The sequence below is a fragment of the Panicum hallii genome, chromosome 8 (genome assembly GCF_002211085.1).
Source record: "Panicum hallii strain FIL2 chromosome 8, PHallii_v3.1, whole genome shotgun sequence".
Classification (NCBI taxonomy): domain Eukaryota; kingdom Viridiplantae; phylum Streptophyta; class Magnoliopsida; order Poales; family Poaceae; genus Panicum; species Panicum hallii.
The window spans coordinates 41056699-41077789 of record NC_038049.1 but is presented as its reverse complement, the minus strand read 5'-3'; the positions used below and the strand labels follow the sequence as shown (position 1 = coordinate 41077789).

Here is a 21091-nt window from a genome sequence, read left to right as displayed (position 1 = left end):
ATGAGTTCGAAACCTATCATCGACAACTTATGAAAAATTGCTGGCTGTGCATGCCTCCCCAAATAAATTATTTTTTTCCTGTTTTTTTTAATTTTTTCCAATTTACATTTTGCCGAGTGCTTCTCTTTGCCGAGTGCTTTGCCGATAAATTTTTTGCCGAACATTCTTTGCCGAGTGCAACACTCGGCAAAGCCTTTGCTGAGTGCAAAAACGTCTTTGCCGAGTGCTTTTTGTCGCAGTGATAGGCCTGCACGTGTAATATGGGTCTTCTTCGTGTGGATGGATCAGCACATGGGATGTTACATGATTTTTTGTCAGCCTTGAGATCTCCTCCGTTTGTCCAAATGAAAAGGCAAAGATCCGTTAACATCCTCCATTAGCTTGTGATGAGTTTTTCTTAGCACAGCTGATCTGATCCTCACCGGCCACCAGCCTAGAAACCTTAATAGTTATTTCCTGAGTGACAGCTTAACATATGGTACTTTACTATTCCCAAGTGTCATTGTAAAACATTAGGAGAATCTCGCATCTTCATGACAAAATGCTAAGGATTTCCTAGTTTCTAGAACTCGACAAAATTGTTCCCTATCTTTTTAGCACTTCTCCGAGTGTCAAGGTACTAGGAGAAGTCCACTTTGCTAGTGGTGGATGGCACCTTATCTCTTAAATATCTGTTCTCAAGTTGGTTGCGTACGTCTCTAAATGAAGGGTGAATGACTATATGTATCTTAGGACTAAACTTTCAACCAACTATCCCATCTACAAACTTGCTTGATAGGCATAAACCAACAAGTTTTCATGTATGCTATTATTAGAGAGGTCATCCAAGTGTTCAACCAAACAAGCTTCTAGTATTGCAACTATATCGATGGGATGGGAGACAACGTGAGAGATAGAGTAACTATGTGTTGGCCTGCCATCAATGTTGAATGAGAAAGATAGGAGGATATGTGCTAGCCAATCAATACTAGAAGTTTTTGGCTTCATATGTACCTACTAGTCTTGGTTACTTGATTATTAATTCGTACATTCTAATACATAAACAAGAACACCATATTATTATTAGCCAAGAAATACAAGACAACCTCTTTCTCTAATTTTTAGTAGAAACATTTTTATTACAAATCTCTTTTGTGTTCTGATGAAGGAAGGGGGCAGCCACGGGTGTCGAGGCGGCGAGGGGAGGGTGGACGCCCGTGTCTCCTCGGCCGCAAGGGAGTAGCGGCGGGGACGAGCCATGCCTGCACGGAGGAGCCGCGCCTGCTCAGAGGGCCGGCCACATGCGCCTCCGCTGCCGCGCGCTAGCTAGCTGGGACGGCCGGTCGAGCGCTGCTCCACCGTCGCACGCGGGCTGGAAGCGGCGGCTGCGAGCGGCTGGCAAGCAGGGACGGGGGTGGCGGCATACGGCAAGTCAACGGGGGGCAGGGGGCGCGGGGATGGAGCAGAGGGGTGGGGAGGGCGCGCAGGAGGAGGAAGTGCCGCGGGAAAAGAGGAGCGCGTGTGAGGAGGAAGATGGCAAGTTGGAGCCACTCGGCAAAGATGCCTAGCAGAGGGGAGGGGATGCCGAGCCAGATAGAGAAGAGAGGAGAAGGAGAGGCTGTTGGGTCGCTTTTTTCCCAGTATTTTTCTATTTTACAGATCCGAATGAATTTAGCTAGACTCTTGGAGTTGCTCTCACAGTACATCGTAGTATGTGCCGGTGCTCCAGGCCGGCCCCACCCTGCGCGTTGCCGGTGGGCACTGTCGCTGCTGGCACAGAGCCGTCGGCGAGCTGCCGAAGCTTGAACGGCCAACTGCGATCCCAGCACCGAACACTGCAGCGTCTTCTTTTCACCCACCCATGAACTGCAGCGCCTTCTCGGTCACAGCTACCTCGAGCGTCGTCCGCGCATAGAGTGATCGGGAGGAGCTTCGTCCACGCGTCAGCTGTGGGCGCGCCGCCGCTGACCGAGCGCACCGTCGCCGCGGAGGCCCACGCGCTGACGTGATCCGCGGGCGCGTGGAGCCGCCGAGCAGGCCGCGATCGCGCGTCATGTGCAGCTGCAGCCGTCGCCGCCGCGCCCGCACCCTTCGTCGTCTTCCATTCGCCGCTGGGAACTAAGGGCGGCGGCTCCTCCAGCGCGGGCGGCGGCACTGTGCTGCGCAGTAATAAGCCCACCCGCCCGGCGCGCGCTTGCCGCGGAGCTCGAGGCACGGCTGGTGTCCGTCGGCCGGTTCGGGTCGCCGCGGCGTGTTCTCCGCCGTACACGGGGGCAAAGCACTGGGACCCGGCCGTGGATGACGGCCGGGCGGCCGCGGCGCCCGCGCTGGTCCGCTTCAACAAGGGCATGTTGAAGGGGGCTGTCCTGATGATGCGCGTGGCCGTGGCGCCGTGCCGGCGGCCGGGAGGACAAGCTCCGTGGCCAGGCCAGGCCAGGTCAGGCCCGCCCGAGCGGCCGGCGGGGATCGGCCGGCCAGGTTCCTTCTGGGCTGCTGGCCCCCATCTCGCCACGTGCGGCGAGCGTCCATTCCATGGCCGCACAGCGCGGCACAGGTGCACGAGCCGTTTCGTGCTCCTTCTTGGCCCCGTAAGCTTCTTCGGGCTTCCGCTTTCCTCGGGTGGGGAAGCAGAAAGGCGCCGAGCTCGAGTTTGAAACTTGGGCCGGCGGAGAAGGAGCTGCGCACGCAAAGGTAGTAGGAAGGCGGAGGCCCATTAGCTGAACTGATGCACGGCAATCAACTTCATTTCCCTCTTGTATTACCGCTGGCCCAGAGCGGGGTACAAGCACACCTCGCGTGAGTGCGAGCCCACCACGGCCCAGCAGATCTGTAAACTGGGCTCGGTCACGTCGCACGTGCGCAGCATGGCGACCCCTGCCGCTTACGCCGCCACGGCGCCACACCAGCTTGGAGTTGACGACGGGCGACCAACTCGTCAACGCCCAAAAAGTTGGACCCGTTCTGACGATTCAGGAGGTTGCTGACGACCACACCACCGTTGCTGACGGCTTCGGCCACCATCTGACGTCGATCCATCGTCTGTCAATCGGATCTCAACGTAGGTCGTAATTTCTTCGTGAGAGAAAAGTACTCGCTATTCTCGAACTTACATTATCACCGCATGTATTTGAGGTCTAATTAAACTTTAGAACCATATTTTGGTCTTTAAACTCATTAATACTTTCATACTCCCTCTAGGGTCGTACCAAAGTTTTGGAGGTCCAGGTGCGAAATATAAAATGAGGCCCTATATTTATGAAATGCAAATAGTCTAAATTTATTTTAAATTTGATTATACAACTTCTGTAACAATAATTCTATCAAGAGCATCTTCTGAGTTTGAGCGAACTATTCAAGCCGCTCCGCTTCTTATAGATTGGGTCCCGGATCATATTTTCTAATACTTGAAGAAATGATAAAGCAATCGACCTTAATTTTCACAAATCAAAAATAGAATAAAAACTTTACTAAGAATAAAGACGATTAAGTTCATGGTAACCAATAAAGAGAAAATTTATCTGTGATCAAACTTTAAATATGTAATTTTTGCTATATATATCTAGAAAGGTTAAAATAAATTATAATTTAAGATGGAGGTAATATGTTGTTAATGCTGATTCCATGACATCGTATCATGGTGCTATATCTAGGAATGTTGTCATAGCAACGTATTCATGGGCATATCACTGGGATAGGATTAAACAGAATTATTAGAAACAACGGAACTGTAATCCCTCCAAATGTTTTAGCACAACTTATTATGTATTTAACATTTGTATCATTAAACTCTGATCACTTCTCCTGTCATCTGTATCTGAGAGGTTAGATGTTGAAGTTTTTCAGATGATTGATGACCATATCCTTTTCTTTAATATATGTTTGACGTTTGATGGAATGATTGAAGTTTGGTAGCAGCAATACGCCCTAACAAAATGCAGCACGTATCAAACCAAAGATGTGCATAATCATTGCCAGAGTACCAGTTACATTATCCTTTCGCTTGCTGTTTTATTTATTATCTGATTATAAGGGAGTAAGTTCTTAGGAAAAAGAAAAACATATTTGTCGCGATCGCACTTGCAAGACGGCCCGAGAAAGAGCAGGGGACTCCTATATATCTTATGGAAGATGGTTAAGCAACTCACCTATAAAGTCCACCAAGACCCAGTTGATGGCCCATTCAATATTTTACTGAAAAAATATTGAACTAACATTTCGAAAATATTGAACTCAACATTTTTCCCCACCTTCTTCTCCGGCGCCGGTAGCTGGCGCCGCCGCAAGGGCTGGCACGGGTGATGGCGCACGCAGGGCCGGCACGGGCGGCGGCAGCACTACGGGGCGTGCCAGCCGGCCGGCCGCGGGAGAGGCAGCGGCGCGCGGCTGGCCACGGGGCCGCGCCGGCAGGCCGCAGGGGGCGGCGACGCGGGCAAGGGAGGGCCAGCGGCGGGGCGGCGCGCGGCTGCGCGGGCCCACGTTGGGGCGGCGGCGTGGGCACGGGTGGAAGGTGCAGGTGAGAGAGGGTGAAGGTTAGGGTTTAAGTGTGTTGATCCAATAGTTGTATTTGTTCACATGAATCTTAAATACTGGAAGGTGGGGTAGAATCTTCCGCAACATGTATAGAATTCCCGGAAAGAGCAGCAGGTCGAGCTAGGAAGGCCCACGTGCAACACGTGTTAGAAGCCCAAGTCGGTGTCAGCGGCGAGTCGGCTGCTACGGACTGCCCAGATCCGCGAACCGCATGCCCTCCTTGCTGCCGGATACACGGCCGGTCGACACTGCCGCGACCCGCCGCCGACCGGCCGCACGGCCGCCGTCTCGCCCCGTCAAACCGGAGAGACCAAACCCGAGACGCCTCGCGACACACCCACACGCCCGCACCGTGGAACCACCTGGAAGTACAGCACGGATCGAAGTGGACGACGACGACGACGACTACGACGAAAGCTCGTCATCACCCACGCCCGAACCGTTGGACCTGTGTTTCCGAACCGTGACGGGAGAACGGCCCGGACCCTGACAAACGAAAGAGCTAGCTGGTAGGCTAGCCCGCAGCCCCCGGCGCGTGGCTCCGCGCGCGCCTCCTGTTCCGATGATCCAGACGGCGGCGGCGCGACATTACCGACCGCCGACGTGCAACGACGCGTCGACGCATCGCCACTGCCGATGTCGTCGCGTCGTTCGGTTTGGTTCGTTTCCAGGCGGCCGGAGGCGGTTCGTCGTCACCGGGGGTAGGTGGCACGCGCACATCGCATGGAAAAAGACGGTCGATCAACTAGAGAACAATACAGGACGAGTGATCTTGTTTTCTTTTTCTTTTTTCTAAGGTTCATCAATCCGTTGTACGTCCACCGGATCTTCTTAACAAAAAAAGGGAAAAGATTACTCACTATTTCCGAAACTTATCGTGGAATGTCACTGGGATGTAATAAACTTTAGAGCAGGTATCGTCTTTGAACATGTTATTTAGTCTAATTTCAGTATTAGAATTACGCCGAAATAGAGGTATTGTGAGCAAACAAAACAAAAAACAAGAAAAACTGCAGCCTCTGTAAGAAGTTTTGCTAAAAGAAGCTTGAAATCAGCTCGGCTGTCCCAAGTCGTCCCAACCCAGCCGTGGAACGCGAGAGCTCGCGTTCGATCCACGGCTGTGGCGGCGTGCGTGATCATGACGCCTCCCTGAGCTCATCAGTCATCACCATCCATCATGGCTGAATTATTGGAGGCGCGGCCCCCCCCCCCTCCGCTCTCCCTTCACCACTCACTCGCCGGCCGGCCGGTCCCCAACCCCACCACGGCACCCGCCTTATAAACCCCGGCCACCACCACACGTCCCCCAGCCAACCCACCACCACCGGATCAGCTTCGTCATTCCTCTCAGATCAGGCGGCGCCACCCGAGGACACCGTCGGAACCAACCACCCACCCGAAAAAAAGGCACCCACCCCCCACCCCCGGCCGGAAACGCCGCGAGCGCGCGCGCCCAGAATGGAGAACGGCAACGGCCCGTCGTCGTGCTGCAACGGCAACGGCAACAGCAACGGCGCGCCGTCGCCGCCGCACGTGGCGATGCTGGTGACGCCCGGGATGGGCCACCTGATCCCGCTGGCGGAGCTGGCCAAGCTGCTGGCGTCGCGGCACGGCGCGACGGCGACGCTCGTCACGTTCGCGTCGACGGCGTCCGCCACGCAGCGCGCGTTCCTGGCGTCGCTGCCGCCCGCCGTGTCCTCCCTGGCGCTCCCGCCCGTCGACCTCTCCGACCTGCCCCGCGGCGCCGCCATCGAGACGCTCATGTCCGAGGAGTGCGCGCGCAGCGTGCCGGCGCTCACGGACATCCTCCTCCGCCTGCGGCGGACCACCCGCCTCGTCGCGTTCGTCGCCGACCTCTTCGGCGCGGACTCGTTCGACGCCGCGCGCGCCGCGGGGGTCGCCCGGAGGTACCTCTTCTTCCCGACCAACCTGCACGTGCTCACGCTCATCCTCCACCTCCCGGAGCTCGACGCCTCCGTCCCCGGCGAGTTCCGCGACCTCGCCGAGCCGCTGCGCCTCCCCGGCTGCGTGCCCATCCCGGGGCCCGACGTGCTCATGCCGCTGCAGGACAAGTCGAACCCCTCCTACAAGTGGATGGTTCACCACGGCGCCAAGTACCGGGAGGCCGACGCCATCCTCGTTAACTCCTTCGACGCCGTTGAGCCGGGCCCGGCAAAGATCCTGCGGCAGCCGGCGCCTGGCCGTCCAGCGGTGTTCCCCATCGGCCCGCTCATCCAGGCCGACCGCGGCAGCAGCGACGGGCCGTGCCCGTGCATCGAGTGGCTCGACCGGCAGCCGGACAGGTCGGTGATCTTCGTCTCCTTCGGCTCCGGCGGCGCGCTGCCGGCCGAGCAGATGAGGGAGCTCGCGCTCGGGCTGGAGCTCAGCGGGCAGCGCTTCCTGTGGGTGGTGCGGAGCCCCAGCGACGAGGGCGCCGTCAACGACAACTACTACGACGCCGAGAGCAAGAAGGACCCCTTCGCGTACCTGCCGGAAGGCTTCGTCGAGCGGACCAAGGACGTGGGCCTCGTGGTGCCGTCGTGGGCCCCGCAGATAAGGGTGCTGGCCCACCGGGCCACGGGCGGGTTCCTGACGCACTGCGGGTGGAACTCGGTGCTCGAGAGCCTCGTGTACGGCGTGCCCATGGTGGCGTGGCCGCTCTACGCCGAGCAGAGGCAGAACGCGGTGATGCTGTCGGAGGGGGTCGGCGCCGCGATCCGCGTCCCCGAGTCCAAGGGGCGGGAGAAGATCGCGGCGGCGGTGCGTGAGGTGATGGAGGGCGAAGGCAAAGGCGCCGCGGTGCGGGCCAAGGTGGCGGAGCTGCAGAAGGCCGCGGCCGAGGGGCTCCGGGAAGGTGGCGCCGCCGCGACGGCGCTGGCCGAGGTGGTGGGGAAGTGGACGTGTGGAGAGAACTAGATGATGCTGAGCTGAGTACAACTACCAATCCATCCTAGCTGCCCCTCCACCTCCATCATCTTTGGCCCCCCATGGCTTGTCCTTTTGTACTATTCCAAACTTTTGATTGTAATTTGTAACTTATGCAACCTGTAACTATCCATGTCCTACTCCATTGGTAAGATAGCTTTGTGTGTACCAAGATGCTATTCTATCTCGCCACTTTTGCAAATTCATTTAAAATCAGGATTAGGACAGATGAACCATGCACATCTGAAGATTGGGAGGATATTAGCTGGACGCATCCTTATCTGACAATCTCGCCATGATCTGGCCTATAAGCACAAACTTTGCAAAGTGTTCTGTGCTTGTTCTTGTTGTCTGCACCTTCTGCCAATGTCCAATTTTCAGAGCAGTTTGACGTTTGCACACTGCGAGCCTGCGAGGGGCTCGTGGCTGCTGCTTCTCCGGTGTGATGGGGGTCCTTGTCGAGTTGCGCGCCGCCTGCTCGTCGGAATAAAACAAGAGCAGCGTCGGCGTCAGGCACAAGGCCCTTCGGGTATCTCGTTCTGTTCCGACGGATCTTCACATCTGGCCAAGACAATCAGGCACGTACGGCTACTGTCAGGCACGTACGTGAACAAACCTGTTACTATAGAAGACGAAGCATGGTCACGGGAGCACGTTGTTTTCTCTGAGTCACGGGAGCACAGGGTCATGGGGGCATGCGAAAACTTACCCAGCTGATGACATTTTATTGCATAATTCATTAGCATGTTTCAAACGATGTTAATGTATCCGAAAAATGTTAATGATGTGTAATAACATGAGACGACTTTGAAGGGGGGATAAGACCGTGTGAAATGACCTGCATGGCCCGGAGGCCCACCGGACAGGCAGGCGTGTCATCAAACCAGCACAGCCACCATGCGTTTACATCCGAGACAGGGCAGAGGACGTCGTGAGCATCGACGAGGTCGACGGCGACAAGCCGGCGGACGAGAGAGGTCACAGGAAGTGGGGCGTCGCCGTGCGGCGAATCTTTGTGAAATCTCGATCACAGGCCGACAGCAGGCGCAAACGAGCACGAGCACAGCGCGCCATGTCAAGATCGCCAGCGATGCCGCCGGATCCCAGATCCACGGATCGGTCGGTTCCAGCCACCCTACCAGTCGAGAGAGGACAAGGGCAGCGTGTCGCCGGCCGGGCCACGCGTGGCGTGGCGTGGCATGGCGCCACCACGCCCCGGCCGGCCGGTTCCCAGCTGCCAGCGTCCGTGACCGTGCGCTACGACGACACGAGAAGCAAGCCGCGGCGTGCGCACAGGACACAGACACAGACACAGACACACACACAGAGCAAGGGGCCATGCAGGCCATGGCCATCACTCCTGCGTGTCATGTCGTGCGTGTGCATGCCGCCGGACCCGGACGGAGCACGGAAAGGTGAGCGGCGGCGTGACAGGTGAATTTTGGGTGCTTCCCTTTGAAGGAAACAACGCAGGATCGGAGCAGGACGACGTACGGGTGCGTGCGTGGTAGCAACAACTGACTTGGTTTTCAAAGATGGAGTGATGCGACAGTTGATTCGAGGTCAGAGGACAGGCGTTAGGTGGCACAGCCATAGTTGCGCTAGCTAGGGTTTCGTTTTCACTGACGAGAGATAGGTTGACGTACACCGGGTTAAAAAAAACAGTGGGTTTCTTTTCTTAATAGCGGAATCCCTCCTCGTGAAGGAGGAAGCAGTCCAAAAAAAGTGGGTTTCTAGAATGTTAGGTTTCTACCATATATAAGAAATTAAGAATATGTAAGCGCTTTGAATAAAGGTTAGAGAAAATTTGCAATCGAAACAGAGGTGCAAATGCTGAATTCTCCTAGCTAGATGCAAGGTTTTGTCAATAACCTAGTTGCTAGGTCCAGTGTTAGATCATAAAACAAAGTTACTCACCGGTTCGGTAACATTGAGCTACCATGCACATTCTTTCTTCTAGTCGCGTAGATAGACAGTTAAGTGTCCGTGTCCGAATTAACAATACACGTGCAGTATTTTCCTCCATGAGGAAAATCTACTTGCTTCTTTTTTTTTCGAAAGGCCAGATTCCCGGCGCTAATTAATAAGGAGGAGGAGCAGTTCCAGGCGCCAGAGGCACCAAAGTTTTACCTGATGAGCCGATAAGAAATCTACTTGCTTCATTCTTATCGGTGTTTCTTCTTGTGTTGTGCACAAGAAGCACACCATAAAGCTTCAAAGGAATCATGCATGATGCATCTATGCATCACATAATTCGCACACATGGAACGTTTGGTTTTGAGATCTAAGACTGTTAACGGAAACCAACTTTCAGCAAGCCCCCCCCCCCCCCCCCCCCCCCCCCCAAACCACTATGAGCATGACATGGGTGTGTTCGACCTTGTACCGCAAAAAAATGATATTTCTTCGTCAATTAATGTTTTTCATATATACAGGGACAGGAGCTTACTTTTCTTAACTGTCTATTTTCTTTATCACTGCTGACAGATGGAGGGCAATTCTGTCCAAACACAGAGGCACCAGCAGCTCGTCCCTTCTCCCAAGCAGCTCATCAAGCTAGGTGGCAATAATGGTGAAACCACTGGCGCCACGACATGGCGACGTACAGGACCCTTGTTTCCTTCGTAGACGACGCCGAGAGGAAGGGGATGCCCCTGCTGACGCCCGTGCACACGCGTGCATGACGTACGTACGTGTGCTCCCGGAGACCCTAGCTCCTGGACGGACAGGTGTGGTAGATAATTAATTAATAAAGCAGCTAATTAATAATGTTTGTTCGATTCGTGCAGCATCCTGATCGAATTGACAAAGGCCGACCGAACGAAACTTCTGGACCGATTTGCTTATTATCTTTCTATTAATTTGTATCATTGCGTACTTGATGTCGACTGAAGTGCGGCGTTGTTGATGCAACATGCCACGAATGTTGGTTTTTTAACTCCATCTTTGTAGGCTTCCTGATTAAAAAATAGGAAGACAAATTAAGTCTTTGGTCCAAGGTCATCGAGATACAGGCTAAATTATACAAATCGTGATCAGGGTTTCATACCTGCCCAGCTTCCGGCAGGATGAAACCCTATCCAGCTGGTAGAAGCTAAAAATAAAAAAGACTACTCTCTTTATCCTATAATATAGCACTTATAGAGTTTTTCAGACAGATTGAAAATGGTGAGTAAAAATCTATATTACCCTTCTTTAATTACCATACACTAATAAAAAAATAATTATAGTTTTCTTATTTGGCTTGCATGCAGATCTGCATGCTATAATTAATTTGCATGCAAGGAGGGGTATTTAGACCTCTCGTACCAGAAAACCCACTTGGGAACTTGAAAGTAGAAGATAAAATTTGAATGTTAGAAGTAGCTATATTTTGAGATGGATGGAGTATTATTTCATACCCAACCAGCAGAATTTCTTTAGAAAAAAGGCCGCAACACTGGTTTTCATAAAAGACAGAAGGAAGAGGGCTACGGCTATAGTGTCGCTTTCACAGGGTTCAGTGCTGTACACCCTCTAGAACTGATGACCGCATCTTTTAGAAGCTAAGGTTTAGCATTTCAGGAAGTAGTTTTGACATGGGCTCTGTTTGTGGTTGGAAGTAGTTTAGCATTGCTGCTAAAAAGCGTAATCAAGTCAAAGTTAAGCGAAGAAATAAAAGAGGGAAGGACGGGGAAGAAAGAGGCATGTACGTACTGAAACACCACATGTCTGATTCCCATCAGGTGCAACCAGTTTAGTTATAGTCTGGTCTTCCCTGTTGCCGAGCCCCTGATTGGAGTGGATAATGCTTCGTGTGTATTCCCGTCGGCTCCCTCTCTCCGGCCGTCAGCGTCAGCGTCGTCACTGCTTTTTATTTTTGGTTTTCTCAGAGAGAGAGAGAGAGAGAGAGAGAGAGAGAGAGAGAGAGAGACGCTTGGTGGTCTGGCACCATCGCGCCGGTCAGCCGGTGTGTGACGGTGGCGACGACGTAACCAATAATAATGGCCAAATAAAAAGGTTAGAGAAAAAGCATCCCAGTGATTATGGGTACAAAAACTGGTCAGAGCTTCATGTAAACACTTGATCAGACACGAACCACTCTTCCTCTTCGATTTTAATAGCACGCTCATCTGTTGGAAAATAAAGAAAGAATGATGATGGGCCGGAAATATAATTAGTGATAATAACCCGGCTTCAATTCAAAAGCGCAGTCATGGGAGGAGGAAAAAAAAAAGCCATTCCTAGCAGGTAGTACGGGCAGTTGTTGAGTCGGGAGGGCCCCTGCGCGCGGTTGGAGGAGCATCTCATTATCCCGGCCGGTTGGCACTGCACACGCGCCTGATCAAACTGGTGAGAACGGTGAGCTCCCACGAACGACTGGATAATGCCTTTATATGAATCGCTAACAATATAATCTCTATCGATTCTCTCACCGATTTTCGCCCATCAGCGTCGCCGTTCCTTTTTAGATCTATTTCATTAGTTCCGGGTCCAACCCTAGCCGGAACTGAAGGGTGCACGAAAGATCTATTTTGTATTTTGTACCAGTGATTTGTGCCCGTCACCGTCGTACTGCTTCCTTTTGGTTCTCTGGAGAGACGTGACATGTTACTATCCAAGGTGGCAGTTACAGGTTTGTGGTCGTGCATCACTACCGTGTGTTAGCGGCATACCTTCGATGTTGCACCACTCGTGACCTGCTAACCCGTGTCGTGAATCGAGTCACTTCCAATATGAACTTGCCACGGAACTTCCTCCGTCCAAAAATATGTGCCTTTTAGTTTTACACTAGATCAAACCATCTTCGAGTTTACTAATCTTGTGGGAAAATAGCAACATTTACGATACCAAATTGGTATTATTAGACCCGTTTCGAAATAAATTTTCATAGTGTACTTGTTGATGTGGCGGGTATTCATACTCTTGTACAATAACTTTGTCAAAATTTATATTTTGATTTCTGCCAAAATTAGAAATGCTATATTTTGGGGGGGGGGGAGAGAGAGAGAGAGTAGATAATTGGAGGAAAATAGCCTGTGTTTTTTTTGGGAGAAATTCGGAAAGAGTTTCAGGTCTGTTTGCATGCTTGCTGGCTTCACTACGATGGGCTCTCTCTGATTTGCTCGGCCTGCCAGCCAGCCCATCCCTACAACACCCACCGCCCCCCAACGGGTCCTCACCGAACAAAGCAAGTGGCTGCACCAAGGGAAACGGCCCGAAGCGCCGCGCGGACCAAAACCACCAGGCCCATAGATTATTGACTAGCCCAACACCCGCACGACGGCCTGTAAAACCCAGTGCGTGGCCCAGCCTCGCTTTGCCTCCCCTGCTGGTATAATAACCTCAGCACCTGCCCTTTGCCTCCCCTCTTCTCCCGGCGGCGCTCTAGGGTTCTAGCTCCTCCTCTCCGGCGGCGCGCGCGCATCGACAGATCCCACCTCTCAGCCCGGAAGGCGGCGGCGAGACCCGAGGTTAGCAGCCTATACCCCTCCCCGCCTTCGCCGTGATCGATCCACGGGGTTGCTGCGTGTGCGCGTGTGCCGTCGTAGCTACGGAGGCGGCTCGGGAGAGGCGTTTGGTTCAGGAGTTCTTGTTGTGAGATCACACCTGTGGCGCTAGGCTGTTGGTGGGGTTCTTCTGGTGGGACCCCTCGCCTTAGCTTTCGTTTCGGTCGCGGTTTCTGGATTGTGATTTACTTGGTGCTAATCGCAGAAATGCTGCTAGGTCACGCTGCTTGTTTGATGCGATATTATTTGTTAATCACTGGAATCTGGAGCTTGTTATTTGTTGATTGGCTAGTCATCCCATTTCAGCCCCGTGTAGCATGTCTCTGGTTATCCGGTTATCTGGTTATCAGTAGTTTGGGATGCCACTGCCAAGACAGCGACCCACCAAATTGGCTCATTAACAGTCACACCACCAAATCACATGCTGTCGGAATTACATTTTTGAACAAACACCACCTTATTTCGGTTTCTCACTGTTGCTTTGTTTGCTGAATAAAATTGGAACTGCTGAACTTTTTTGAAATTTGTTAGTCATGTCTGGGTCTTTTGTGCTATTTACGTACAATTCTATGTGCTAGTGTTGAATGTCTTCTAGGTGAGCCCGGCCTACTGGTGTAGAGGTGATCACATGTCTCAGTTACCATTTTCGAAACAGACACCAACCTGGGACTATTAATCTGGTTTAAGTAAAACTCAATGTGTCTCTGTTGTGTGTCCACTGGATGTCTCAGTTACCTATTGGCGCAGATATGATTTATTTTTTATTCACCCTAAATCTTCCAGACCCCTTGTTTGGATTTTTCTATTTCTTCATGTGTTGTTTGGTTGCTGTGCTCTGCTTACTGCCATCTGTTTTGTATCGGAATAGTAATCTTGTTTCAACTATTCCCCTTCAGGGTAACTATGTATATTGCTGTGTTGGGATTGTGCCTTGTCAAAACCCAGGGCGTTGTGCTATTCTATGGCTTGATACTTAGAACACAACTAAATTTGTTTTGAGGTCATAATGATGTTGTTATATGAGTTTCGTGACCTTTCCTATGTGGTCTTTTAGATGCTAGCTAATTGTAATTTGTATATTATTAGACATTCCAAAAGTGTTGCATGGTACTTTGATTGTTGTTTTTGATAGTAGACCTGGGTTAATTCCATTTCCAACTGGTCAATTTTAGATGCTTGCTTATGCGTAGTAGGCTGTTTACTAGCTACCTATTAATTGTTTGTAACTTGAGACCAATTATTTCTTTGTTGATTTGATCATCCGTTGGATTAATTAATTTCTATTCTTCACTCCATGAATTTGAAATTTCTCTGATCTAGGCTTTTCTCACTGTCAATGTAGAAAGTCATGTTTCTTTGTTTCGCACACCATCTTAAGCATTTAGTTGTGTACTAGTGTACCACAGATTGTGATTTAGAGGCTTATTAGTTATAGCAATTTCATCTGTTCATTTTTGATGTATCGAGTAGTTTTCTGCATCTCTCTTTTTATCTTGTGTGGATTGTAATCCTATATGACTGACCTCTTCTTATTTTGTAACATATGTTCATCTTACCAAATTTTTTGTACACATCTGCAGGCTAGGCAAAGATGGTGAGAGTCAGCGTCCTTAACGATGCGTTGAAGAGTATGTACAACGCAGAGAAGCGTGGGAAGAGGCAAGTCATGATTCGGCCCTCTTCAAAAGTGATCATCAAGTTCCTCATCGTCATGCAGCGCCATGGTTAGTGTGTCTTTCACATGTAATTTTTTGGTAATATTTGAGAGCATGGATTCATGGCTACTGATCTCTTCCGTAGGCTACATTGGTGAGTTTGAGTACGTTGATGACCATCGGGCGGGGAAGATCGTTGTTGAGTTGAACGGGAGGCTCAACAAGTGCGGCGTGATCAGCCCTCGCTTCGATGTCGGCGTGAAGGAGATCGAGGGGTGGACTGCTCGGCTGCTCCCATCTCGTCAGGTCCCTTTCTTCACCCCAACTGGTTACTTCTCAAGTTCTCACCAAAAAAAAGTTTTCCTGTCTGCATCCGTTTAGATTGATACCATCATAGTCTAATCAGCTTTCATTGTTTGACATGCAGTTTGGGTACATTGTCCTGACAACCTCTGCTGGCATCATGGACCACGAGGAAGCCAGGAGGAAGAACGTCGGTGGCAAAGTGCTTGGCTTCTTCTACTGAATAGAAGTTTTGTGAAAGGATTCTCGATTGGTGCAGTAGGATATTTATCTTACGATGTGTCCTGTCTATTCCTAGTTGATTACCGAAAGCACTTTGAGGGATCTTTGAGCTGTTTTAGTAGTTCTGATGAATTATGCCTTTGCGAATTTATTTCCAAATGTTATCATGTGCCACTGGGTGGGTGGATCTTGCTTGTATTGGCTGTTGTCGAATTTGCCTTATAGTATGCCCGTTTGAAGTGGAGGAAATGTTGCTCTGGTTCCCGAGTGAGCGAGCAGTGTGCTTGCTGCTGGGCATATTGTGCATGAAAAGCAAGTATAACATCCTCTGTTGAGTGGAGGAATCGAGGGTGTTGATAGCCAATATGGTGCGTTATTTGCATGTCCACACATCGGTTTAGGTAATCTTCTGTTGAAGTTCAGATTCTGGCATGTTGTGTTAGGGCTTACTCAAGTGAAAATTTCAGCGTGTTGGTGCATCTGTCATGTGGATGAAAAATTCTGCAGAGTTCTTTCAAAAGATGACAGATCAAATTCTTTTCTGAAACTCTGCTCATCTCACGAATTTGTGACATTCATTAACTGTTCATCTGTAATTACCTCAAAACAGAGAGAACATCTCATAATGGCCTACAGAAATCTGGCTTGCGAATTACCGTCTCCTCTGATCATGATGGGCATGGTTTCCTCCTGACTGTGCACTGGAGTATGTAGCTAGGCGATGTAAGCCTGGGCATGTTTCAGCACCATGGCATGGCGCTGCCTGGTCATGGTCGGTTAAACAATTCCAAGGAGACCGAGCTATGCAAGAGAGGCGGCGGCGGCGGCGGCATCCTCGACTACACACAACACATCCCCCAATTTGAGCGCAACGCCTGACAGGAGCGTCCAGAAGCAAGGAGTGGCCGGCTTCAGAAGCATTTTCACAAACACCTTGCGGTCGTCTGAGATGGTGGAGCCCATTAGACCTCACGCCCGCTGCGCCCCGACCGAGGTGGTCGTCTCGTAAGGCCGACCGCCGAGGCCATGGATCGATCGCCGCTGTGAGCCGCTGCAGGAGAACCATCAGTGCTTGCAGACTCAGACGATCGTGGCTGCATGTTCAGTGTTTCACCTTGCTTAAGAGAGTTGTTGAAGCACCAACAGATTATTCACGCCACGCGCTACAAGTTTCTTTTGCACGTTTCGGACAGCTGTACCTACAATTTTCCGGCGGATTTTTTGTAGATTATTTTTACAGGTGTACGATGACAGATCATGTCATTCGGAAGTTACAATCCTTTCTCTGGTGTATTCCGGTTGCTTTGGGGTTGACAAAATTCTGAATCATTTGCAAAACCTGCTGTTCTCTTTTTCGAGAAGAACTCAATTCAACATGTCTCGCGGCAACACCTGAACCGGAACCTGACAACGGCGACGGATTCCTGAACCGGAGCCTGCCGGTCCAAACCTGAACGAAGCGGAGCCCTCGGCATGCACGATAACATGTCTGCAGCCGGCGAGGAGGTCGGCGCCGCCGCCGCCGCCGCAGCAGACAGACAGAACCAGAAAGGCTGCAGACTGGACTCATCAGGACTCAAGAATTAGTTAGCCGGACAGAGTTTCAACATGAAAGATATCGATGGCCTCAGTTCAAAATTCAAATTGTTGACGGCACACAACCAAAACGACCAAGGCATCAACTTTTTTGTGGCCAGAATGGCAGCTGGTAAACTCATTTGATTTAATTCCAGACCAGTACCAACCAAGGTCTATCATTTGCTACTTGGAGTATGAACTGCATAATGTTTCTACTACAGCTTCTGACGATCTAGGCAGGAGGCCAAAGACATCACACGACACGACCCAAGCGTCCATACACCATCCTCTCAGTCCTGTTGGCCAGTTTGGCCACTTGAGCCGGCACCAGAAGTCGCGATGGAGCTGTCAGAACTCGGATCGATCTGCAAGTTCTCCAGCTTCACGTCAAGGTCATTCCCGCTTTCCAGCATGCTGGTTGCTGGATCTGACATGTTGGTCACCGTGGCCTCAGAACTCTCACCTTCAACCTGAACCTCACTGCAACAATAGCGAGTGCTGTGAGCTTAGTAGATGCTAACACAACACGTGGTAGGGAATGTGAAAACGGAATGGCATTCAGTTAAAAGGGGGTTATTTGCATGTTAAGTCCGGAAAACTTCTAAACTAAACCAGCAAATGGTTGTTGCATAATCAGATGATGAAACAAGATCAGAGTATCAGACTTCGAATGTGATCAACAGCAAAAGTACTCAGCAGTATTCCAGTAAACCAAATGTAGCCACTTCTAAAAAGCTAGTAACGTTCAGAGTTGCACATCAAACATCTTATCTGTTAATTGGTACTGAACCTTATTGATGAGGAGCTAAACTTCCCATGTTAATGTTATTTTAATATGTTCTTTCTTCTAGTTAACTCTTCAGAGTGTAACTTAGCAACACTAGAATAGACAACCTTTCTAGAGCTGGCACTACAAACCCATACAGCAGTACAACATGCTTACATGGACAGCGACCACACATTACACTCCCAATATTAGACATCAGTTTTACAATCAACTTTAACATGTCAATCCATATACAGATTCATCTTGCACTTTTGAACTAAGAACAGCAATTAATCGTTATAACTGTTTTAAGAAAGCTCTGCACAAGGACAGCTATGACAAATACTCTATTTTGTTATGAATAGACACCACAGGCGACCTTATTAATTTTATGTTGTTTATTACATCTAGTACATCATGACCAATAAGATAATTTGTTGAAATACTAGACATTTGACAAGCATGTTCCTCCCAGGGGAAAAAAAATAGCAGACTATGGAACTACTAGACATTTGACAACATCAATCAATACTAGATACAGGACATCAAGTACCTAACTTTGCAAAAGGTTATAAAGCAGACAGGAAGCATTAAACCAGAGTAAAATGAGAGCATTATTACCTTTCTTGATTATTCTCACTGATCTTTGGATCAATATCAACCTTATCCAATGTTGCATCTAGGTCCTTCCCGCTTTCAGCCACACTGGTTGCCAGGTCTGTTGATTCTGTATTGTCTGCTGGGGTCTCAGAACTCTCACCATGTTGAATGCAAACATTGCTGCAACAATAACCAAACTTGTGAGTTGAGAAGATGAGCAAGAAAGAGACATTCAGTGACAGGGGACTATTTGGATAGGGCAACTAAATTTCAAGAATGAAACCAGTGACACGGTAATGACTCTGACTGTTATGATTAATAATATCCTCCTGTGCAAATGGTTAGCTGCACTGTTCGTTTGGCTAACAAGATCTTTAATATGATCAAGCGCAAAAAAAGGGGCCCAATAGAATTTTTAAGGAGGTAACTGCATAGTTCTATTAGATTTTAATTACTTTTCTGAAAAGCACATTCATGGCAAAAATAATAAATTAAGAAAAGTGTTTCATCTTGGGAAGTGTTGCAGAAAGTCCAACACTAACAAATACTCCAATATTATGAATAGGAACCACTGGACAAGGTGCTTGTGACACAATAATGTGTTGTCTGTATGAAACACCCCTTTCTACTCTAGACAATCCTAAATAATGTTATGTAGCTCATTCCATTGCATGTAATTGCGATCAATAAGATAAAAGTAGAAGCAGTCGATAGAACTACTAAACAAGACATCATCAATCAATGAAAGTTAAGAACAGGACAAGAAGTCAGGAATACAATAATTACCTTTCTTTATGATCCTCACTGACCATCAGAGCCCCATCTGCTTGGGAAGGCTGAAAGGAATTCCTAGTGTTAGGACTTTTATTTCTCTTTCATACCATCTAATGAAATAATAGAACTGAAAGGAACTCTGTTGCGTAGTGCTTTACATCTAATTCTTTTAGTTGCATCAATTAGTGAGACAATAATACAACTTAGGAGTGGTCCAAAAGATCGAATACCCTTGGTATTATCATTTCAGAAAATGTGAAATTAGCGGAAACAATCTTCATCTAGATCTTTACCTGTTTATCGTCCCCTGTTTCAGGATCCCCCTCTGCATGGGATGGTTCAGCTTCTGTAATGAATACGGCATCAATATCAGTAGCACTGATCCACTTATCAGCTAGTTGTGGATCTTGAGTCATGCATTTCTTCAATTCTCCCTGCAAAGATGGTTATCCGTATACAATATGAGCAAACAACTGTATCAGCAGACCTAAGTAAGCAAATTCAGAGATACAAACCCATAGGAATGATCTTGCAAGTTCCAGAATGACTCCTCGATAATCCAACATAGAAGCTTTGAGAAATTTGAGCCACAACTCCTGTATCCTCGGAAAAGCCTCTGCAAACTGCAATCCGAAAATAGTGAAACATTAGTTTCGTTAAATCTACCAGTGCACGAGTTCATCTAGGGAAGAAATGCTGAATCAAAATCATGTCCGAGTCACGCAAAACTGTCTTACCTCTGTACTAGATTTATCTGTAGGCAGGGTCTTCATTTTCTCCTTAATGCCCTCGAGTAACATAGATCCTTTCTCACGCTTCTTTGCTCGTACTTCAGGAAGTGGCTTTGCTCCTACTCCACTTGAAGGTGCATAGAACAACCATTTGAATACAACACTGCTCTTATTGAGGCAGATCATGTCTTGCTCGGCTGAATCTTCACAAAAAGTTACCCCATCCAGAAAATCCTCCTCCTCTGATGCTTCGCTATTGAGCGATTGATCCAAAAGTGACTGCAGCCGTGGCAGGACTGCCCTTGGGTGCTTGCGGCACATGTGTGACAATAGCAAACCAGAGTCGACAAACTTCTTGCGATCACAAATGGGGCAAATCCAGAACTTCCAAGACTTGTGTTCCTTGACAAAGCTCCTCACGTCGGACATGGTGAACGCGCACGACGGATCAACCTTCCTGTACTCGTCCTGCAGCACATCGGAGCTCACCCGTAGGAAGCTGTCGTGTCGCCTCTCGCCACTCATGGAGTCCCAGTAATCGGCTGCCATCATCACGATCTTGTTGATCAGCTCGTGGAACTCGCAGGCCAGCGAGACCAGCCTTGCGCCAAGGTTCTCCCCGCTGATGGACCCGGCCGGGATGCAGTCCAGCTGCGGGTCGTCGGGCTCCTTCATGTCGAGCGCGCGGCGGCACTCCCGCTCGGCGGCGTCGTACTCGCCCAGGACGAAGAGGAGCTTCGCGCGGAAGCAGGCGATCACGGGCGACTTGGGGAAGGCCCGCGCCAGGCGCTCCGCGATGGCCAGGGTCCGGCGCAGGAACGGGCGCTTGTCGATGGCGGGGTCGAGGCTGCGCACGAACTCCAGGTCCATGTACGCCTGGAGGTACTGCGCGCGCGCCAGGTTGGGGAAGGACTCGGCGACGAGCTTGCCGCGCTTGCGCCCCTCCGCGGCGCCGAGCAGTTTCCCTGCGTCGAGCACCCGCTGGACCGCGGATGGGACGAGCTCCTCGATGGTCATGCGGGCGTAGGAGGCGCGGGCCCGCTCCCTGGCCTCCTCCACCCGCTCGGCCACGAAGGCCGGGTCGCGCTCGTGCTCGTAGCCCTCGTACATGCCGTAGGCGGCGTTGTGGAGGGCCGGGTCGGAGGGGTTCGGGATGCTCTGCGCGCGGCGGAACTCGGCCTCGGCCTCGGCGTACATCCGGGATGCCGCGAGCGCGTCACCGAGCGTGGCGGCGACGTCGACGCAGTCCGGGGCGAGGCGGCGCGCCGCGGTGAGCGCTTCCAGGGCGACGCGGAGGTGCGGCGCCGCCGCGGCCTTGCGGTCCTCCGGGCTGCCCTCTCCGCGGGCCGCGCGCATGGCGGCGGCGTAGTGGAGCTCGCCCAGGAGGCGGTACGCGACCACCGAGCCCGGGTGCGCGTGCACGAGGGCGCGGGCGCGGGCGAGCGACGCCTCCATGTCGCCGTCGTGGTCGGCGAGCATAATCTCCTTGGCCTCCGCGCGGACGGCCTCCGCCTCAGCGGCGGCGCCAGCGTAGGCCAT

At 50.7% G+C, this 21091-nt stretch overlaps 3 protein-coding genes across 4 annotated transcripts; 2 read left to right on the top strand and 1 right to left on the bottom strand.

Annotated features, from left to right (window-relative positions):
* The first annotated feature begins 5816 nt into the window (after positions 1-5816).
* LOC112903008 (hydroquinone glucosyltransferase-like) lies at positions 5817-7716 on the top strand. Its single transcript, XM_025972214.1, has one exon. It carries the CDS (start codon positions 5968-5970, stop codon positions 7423-7425), a length of 1458 nt encoding a protein of 485 aa, XP_025827999.1. The 5' UTR covers positions 5817-5967; the 3' UTR covers positions 7426-7716.
* A 5034-nt stretch (positions 7717-12750) lies between these two features.
* LOC112901956 (40S ribosomal protein S15a-1-like) lies at positions 12751-15352 on the top strand. 2 transcript variants are annotated; one of them, XM_025970833.1, is made up of 4 exons: positions 12751-12887; positions 14504-14647; positions 14724-14884; positions 15006-15352. In XM_025970833.1, the coding sequence occupies exons 2-4, from the start codon at positions 14515-14517 to the stop codon at positions 15102-15104; spliced, it is 393 nt and encodes a 130-aa protein (XP_025826618.1). In that variant the 5' UTR covers positions 12751-12887; positions 14504-14514; the 3' UTR covers positions 15105-15352. The 2 variants fall into 2 exon arrangements, with proteins under 2 accessions (XP_025826618.1, XP_025826619.1); XM_025970834.1 differs by having other exon boundaries at positions 14724-14906; positions 14985-15013.
* Positions 15353-16834: 1482 nt separating this feature from the next.
* Positions 16835-21091, bottom strand: LOC112872314. The gene is made up of 6 exons (XM_025935418.1): positions 19559-21091; positions 19337-19444; positions 19115-19255; positions 18834-18883; positions 18069-18227; positions 16835-17161 (listed from the first exon to the last, which is right to left on the bottom strand). The coding sequence occupies exons 1-6, from the start codon at positions 21089-21091 to the stop codon at positions 16972-16974; spliced, it is 2181 nt and encodes a 726-aa protein (XP_025791203.1). The 3' UTR covers positions 16835-16971.